At 33.7% G+C, this 6,816-nt stretch overlaps 1 protein-coding gene across 1 annotated transcript in view; it reads right to left on the bottom strand.

The window, feature by feature from the left end:
* Positions 1–723: 723 nt before the first annotated feature.
* The window catches only part of LOC132547941 (spondin-1-like), an 89,417-nt gene continuing 83,324 nt past the window's right edge, over positions 724–6,816 (bottom strand). The window contains exons 12-14 of the mRNA XM_060211750.1: positions 5,302–5,697; positions 4,839–5,020; positions 724–4,325 (exon numbers count right to left, since the gene is read on the bottom strand). Of these exons, the coding sequence (XP_060067733.1) occupies positions 4,272–4,325; positions 4,839–5,020; positions 5,302–5,697 (632 nt within the window). The 3' untranslated portion in view covers positions 724–4,271. The remainder of the gene's footprint in view (positions 4,326–4,838; positions 5,021–5,301; positions 5,698–6,816) is intronic.

The raw sequence follows: 6,816 nt of genomic DNA, 5'->3' as shown, positions 1-6,816 counted from the left end.
CTTCTGTGCGAATACCTGAATTTTCCCCCAGTCTGATCTGAAACATGCTTAGGTGAAGGTTAATTGATTTTGTATAAACGCTGGGTCGCAGCCCCTATGGCAGGGCTCCAACAGTAAAGCAAATTCTTGAAAATCCTTCTTCTATAGGAATGTCAGGATTCTGTCCCACTTCAGTTTGGAGCATCCTTGAATTAAGGAGAATCGATTATATAAACAGTGGGTCTGGACCCAAAGGGGCAGGAGGGGTGGGGTCCAACAGGGAAATTCTTTCATACTCTTCTTCTGTAGGAATGCAAGGAATCTTCCCCAATTTGGTCTGTAGTATCCTTGGGTGAAATGAAATCAATTTCTGATAAACTGTGGGTCTAATCCCTAATAGTTGGAAGGCAGGCGCAATAGAGATATGTAGCAAGTTCTATGAAATTTTTCTGCTACAGAAATGACAGTGTTTTGTCCAAATTTTGTAGGGATGGGGTCTGAAGGGGGGGAAATTTCAAATCTTAAGAATCCTTTTCCTTAACTTTGGATAAAGCAAAACAAAGTGAACAATAAAGGCCCTATGGGCTCCTTGTTTGGTTGGGGAATGTTTCTGAAAATTTTTATTCTTGGTAAAATGTTTTCATCGGTTAAGAAAAACAAGGAATGACAAAAGTTCATTTGCGACAACCAAATTCAAAAGATGTAAATTGTTTTTGTGAAATCAAATTACAAAAGTAAGTACAATATTTTTTGTAGAATTTATTTGAAGAGTTTCATTGTGTTACAATAAATTTCTGACTGTACAACAGTAATACATACAACTCAACACAATCTGGATGGACAATACACTTGGTCAGATATCGACGGGAACGTGTGTCCCAAATATCAGTCTAGTATCCAACATTATCATCACATCTGTAGTTCACAAAATAAATTACTGGGTTAAAGTGTAGTTTGTATAAAATGTACCAGATTTTCATTGTAGGAAGGCACTTTTTGTTAAGGTGAGGTAGGATTACAGAGAATTAATGGACACATTGCCAAGAGAGAAATTCTGATGATGTACCTCACTATCCAAAACAATTTTACTTAATGCATTTGAATAGGCAGCATATATCTACTACATGTATTTATAGCTCAACAGGTCTTAAAGAAATTCAAAGAAAATTTCAGTTAGGGAAAACACAGTTTAGTTTCTTTCATACTCATCACCTATCTAGTACCCAACTACAGTAAATGCTTGTTTGATGATTATTTTTTCTCTCCAACTTACACACACCTGGAAAAAAACATTAAGAGAATTAACATAAATGTTGACTGTCACTTAGAACCTTCAAAGGCAGTAAAAAATTATTTTGTTAAAAGAAACAAGAGAGAGAGAGAAAAAAACAGAAAAAAATGTTATTACATTTATCAATGATAAATATACAACTCCCTAATTTTGATATTATTTCACCTGGTTTGGTTTTTCACAGCTATGCAGTAATTCAGCTGTTCAATCATTTTAACATCAGGAAAGTCCATGTATGATATTTCCAGTATTGCAGACCAATTTCTTGATTTTCAATTCAAACAATCTTCTTTGTAAGTTTCGTGCACACAGAATTTTTTTTAAACCTAGTGCTGCCATTGTCAGATTTTTTTCTGTGTTTGGCAATGACTAAAACCAGCTGTATTTTAACATGAACACTGAATCACTTACTGATTTATATAAATATTACATCTTAGAATGTGAATAACTTTATAGGAGATATCACTGGAATGAACTAGTTCTCTTGAGAAAATTCATAAAATTGCTGTATCTGTTTAAGTTTGAACTGTATTTCCGAACAGAGCAATTACTTTGGTGTATGTCATTTGGCATTATTCAGTGAAATGTCAAGGTCAGATTAAAAAAAAAATTAAGACACTGCCCATGTATTCTCTATACACAAGTCTACTTATGATCAGACATAATTGACACTTTTAAAATTTGATCTTAATTCTAAGATGAGAAGTGACAAAATCGGATAAATTTTGTGTAGTTTGAGAAGTGAAGAACTCATTATCGAAGAAATGACATTTCCCTGGGTTGTCTACATATGCAACAATGAAGAGCTCAGTCAGTAGAGCATCAGATTAAACTCTTAGGTTTATATATCTGAGGTGTGTAGTCTGATCCCAACTCAGAGTAATTTGTATTTCTCAGAAAGCTGAAGTCATGGACCGTCCTGTACTGCTGTGGTTGTGTCTTTGGGCAAGACATGTTACAACAATTTCTTTCGCTAGCCAGCTAAAGGTCTCCCACAAGCTGTTCAGTGAGGTAGCCACCAGCTATTATGAGGCGATCCTGCCACAAAAATGACCCTGGCTGTTAACAGAGCTATAAACCCATTAAGAGTATAAGATAATATAAAATAAGAGAACGAGGTTGTCAAACTATTGTGAATTTCTATTTAAGCAAGAAGCAACTCTTTGTCTTATGACAGTGATCTGATATATTTAACACTGCTTGTTCAGAATATTTATTTTTTCTGTAAGCAGTATTTCGCATAGCTACTTGATCCTGACATTCGTGAATACGTAAAGTCTCATAAGGATACCTGGTTTTTACAAAGATTCTTCTACCGAAACAAAAAATTATAGAGATACTAAGAAAAATCTACATATGTAGAGGGGAAGTTATAGGTGTAATCCAATATTGATTGTTTTAACTTACCTATAAAGCACTGAAAGTTACAGGTATAAAAGAAGTTTGTGTGACACATATCTGGATTTATAGTTCAATAATTGTATATTAACTATTTAATATTTACAACCCTACCTACTATACACATACTATACAACAGAAATATATACACTGTACACAATCAACAACGCTACCTCAACAAGTATTATCTATATGCACACAATATGCCATTAATGATATACATTTCGTATTATGATGTAATGAGATTCAAATATTCAGATGAAGAATGTGATATACTGGCCCAAATCACCATGAACCAGGAGTCGTACTAAATGTAAACGACTATCGGAACACACACACATAGACAACTTTATACATACCGGTATGTGCATAAGAGAAGAAACAAAAGTGGAGGGGGCAATATACCTGTCTTACAACTCGTTTTGATTTAATGAGTGGAATCTGTTCTACTGGAGGTAGTCTAGATGAATGCACTAACTTGGCATAGCAAGTGTTATTGGGCAACATGTCTTTAATATACTTTATTATCCTAACACTGGAGATGTAAAAGATTTCAAAAACTAAAGGTTATGGATTTGAAATAAACTGTGACCATCGAAGAAACATCTTAACTTATATGACCATACCAGTAAAAGGCAATGCCAGTTAACCCATAGGCCAGTTAAAGTAGTAGTTTGTAGTATTCTGCACAGGTAGACAATATATCATATTCATTAAAGTATTTGGAGAAAATGTCAACCTGTGTAACAAGTGCACATCAAATGAAAATGTCAATTTAACTATGATAACCAGAATATCTGTGCCAGTTTTCAGTTCAAGGATTTTTTCAATAGATATATATATGTATATTATATATCTTACACTAACAGAATGTACAGTCAATTATAACATAATGCCTCCACCAGCTGTACATTTTGGTAAAAATATCACTAAAATGACAGATTATAGTGCTGTTTATGGCTCTGTACATGGTTACAGTTGTTATGTCCTTCTTGATCTGAATTTAATTGAAAAAGAGCAAAAAAATGATAAAAAGAGCCTTTAAATTGGCCATATATACTGATGCATTACGAACAAATATCAACAAAATCTCTTCATTTCCAGTACATAGAGTAGTCATATCAGCTAGGAAAGCATGGGTACATGGGTAATAACATCGAACCAAAATGTGGGCATTAATGAGGCAAAAAAACAAAGCTTATATGATCATAACAGAAGATGATATGATGAAAGACTTTTATGTGTGCTGTGAATCCTCAATTTTCAAATTTGTATCCCATCTTTTGTAATACATATTGAACAACCGATTGTTCTAGTATTACATTGCACAGTGGGGTCATCAGGATAAAGTTCATCAAAAAAGAAAAATCACAGTTTATGGGAAATTATTTCATATTTTCTATAAATACGAAACATCAAAGGACAAAGAGGTACAGACAGGGCATCACTACCCCGTGTTTGACCATGTCCATCAGCAGTTCTTATCCAATCAGAAAAGTTTTTAGATGTCTGCTGCTGCTACCACACAATGATGGTTACTCGGTTCCCATGAGAATGTATGATAAGATGAACTTGTCCACTATTTTACACTATGCTTTTGTTGTCATGGGAATGACTGTGGATTCGAAAATAAAGCATCTCTCATCATCTCTTCCATCTGAAACAAAGAAAAATCAAATAATGAAAAATAATTTGATTTGATCATGTAATACAGTAGGTTTTTTTTCTCCAAAATATTAAAGTGTTCTACTTCCTGTAAAGCAACTTTCTTTCTCAATAAAAAATGTGATTTATTTTCAGAAAATTTCACAATCAAAGCAAACTTGCATAAATGACTTAAAGCAAATTAAAGTGTAGGCCTAAATAATGTTGCTTTTTTTGAGTTTTAAGTAAAGACTACACTTCTAATTTTACAATAGATTGCTGATTACTCCAGCATGTTGTATTGTTGAAACTGCTAAAGATAGAATTCCTGAAAGTTCGATGTACAATGAAATAAGAAATAATGTACAAACAGGTGTCTATATAACAAGTAGTTGATAAACTGAATTGTTGTATCAAGCAGATATGCCAAAAACAAAATATGATAATGTGCTTACATAACTAGTATAATATCAACCACTGTGTTCACTTAACTAACGTAAGATATACATATTAAGCATTTACTTACCTCATCTGTGTTTGGACAGACAGGCAAGATACAGAATTTCTTCTCCCTGCGTGGTGGACAGTCCATTCCACCTCGCTTTGGTCGTTTTATGACTCGTTTTCTACGTTTCTGCACAGCGTTGTCCCCGCAGGTGTGAGAGCAGGGTGTCCACTCACCCCATTCTGACAGTACACAATCCACCGCTACAATTAAGACCACACATATCTTTACTAGTGTTTACAAAGCGATCAATGTAAAATTCATCACTGGGAAGAGAAGCAGATGAAAAAATTTTTGTCAACAGATATTTTAAAGTACAGTAAAACTTTGCCAAACCATTTTATAACAACCAAATTAAAGTATTTGTGTAATGAGTTAAGTTTGAAATGGATCGGACAGCTCATCAAACCAACCAGCTGTAAAAACTAATAGTAATTCTGTTTTACCCAAGAAAATTAAACAAAAAAATCACAAAGTCACTTACGACATTTATTCTCTTTCCTGCATTTCTTTTTCTTTGACAGCCTTCGTGAACATCTGCCTCCATTTTGAGCTTCCACCTCAACTGTCCTGGTTTTCATCATGAAGCCTTTGCCACAGGTGACAGAGCAGGGTGACCAATCGGTCCAGGCCGAGACCTGACAGTTGGTAGCTGGTCCATCATTGGAGGTTTCTCCTCTTCCTCCCAGTTCTCGTTCACGTTGGCGCTGTAGTCGTCTAGCCTTCTTATTCTTCCTTTTCCTCATAAGCTTTTTATCTCTCTTGCTTGGCTTCCTCTTCCTGCCTCGTCTATTTGGACTCACTATGACCTTTGGCCTCATGTTCACATTGCCTTCCCTCATGATTGTTGCCTCATTTGTAGGTCCTTCATTCAAACTAGCTGTGATCACAAATCAAATACAGCAAGATAAATTAGCAATCACTCCTGATTTCTTTCCATCTTCTGTCAAGGAAATTACATTTCAAACTGATCAAATTATCATTCAATTATTTCCTTGTACAATTAGCAAAATAATTATACATTTTCATAAAAAAATAAATATCTTCTTATTTTTGTATACAGATTGTAAATTGTAGAGTAATATTTATTGCCATAACCTTTTAAAATGTTAGTACATTTTCCAGTCTATATTACACCAGGTATACTCCACTGAGGGGTTTTCTTTCAAATATCTTGTGTAAATCAATCCAATCATCTACTTTTAAATCATACTTTGACACATGCAATTAGATGTTTCATCTTCACAACAACAACAACACTTTATGTAAAATGAGTGATGTTTCATCTTCACAGTTAATATTAAATATAAAACACACATCGTTACATGATGTCAAAGGTCGAAGGTCATATAAACAGGTTGCAGATGATAGAAATTTGTCAAAGATTATGAAAAGATATGTAAACATGAACTTCTCTAAAATGAAACTATTATTGGCCAACAAAGCTGTACAAGTGTTAACAGGCAGAAAGCTTAGTAATTTTTTGTACAGAAATAGAAGCATGGAGGAATTTCAAATTCTCAAGATGAAGAGAATTGGGTCAATAATTCCTTTATTCAATAGCTAGAACAAGCACTGAAAGATACTTCCACTATTTAAGATAATGTAAAAAAAAAAATAAAGAATAGAAAAAATTGTTAAAGTTTGGAATTACAACCCATGTTTTGCTTAAATTAGAAACTGATAAGTTCAAGGTCACTGAATGGGAAAGCACCTATATTATAGATTAACTGGGTCAAGGAAAAGAGCCCCTGCAAAACTTCTTAAATTAGTCAAGTGTATAGTACTGTGTATTAATAACGAAATAAAGCAAACATTAACTCAGGAAAAAAAAAAAAAAAATTAATACAGAAAAATGAAATATTAAAAAAAAAATGTAACATTTACACACGAAAGATTGGTTCATAAATCAAGGTCAAAGTCATGATAAGAGAGCACAGAGTGTGTAGACAGGGAAAATGATTTAGGTGAGAGATGTCTATAAATAGACAAAATGTCT

The sequence above is a fragment of the Ylistrum balloti genome, unplaced genomic scaffold (genome assembly GCF_031769215.1).
Source record: "Ylistrum balloti isolate Yb309-2 unplaced genomic scaffold, AGI_CSIRO_Ybal_v1 Utg369990, whole genome shotgun sequence".
Lineage (NCBI taxonomy): Eukaryota > Metazoa > Mollusca > Bivalvia > Pectinida > Pectinidae > Ylistrum > Ylistrum balloti.
Note: the sequence above shows the minus strand (reverse complement) of the source record. Positions and strands in the feature narration are given on the sequence as shown.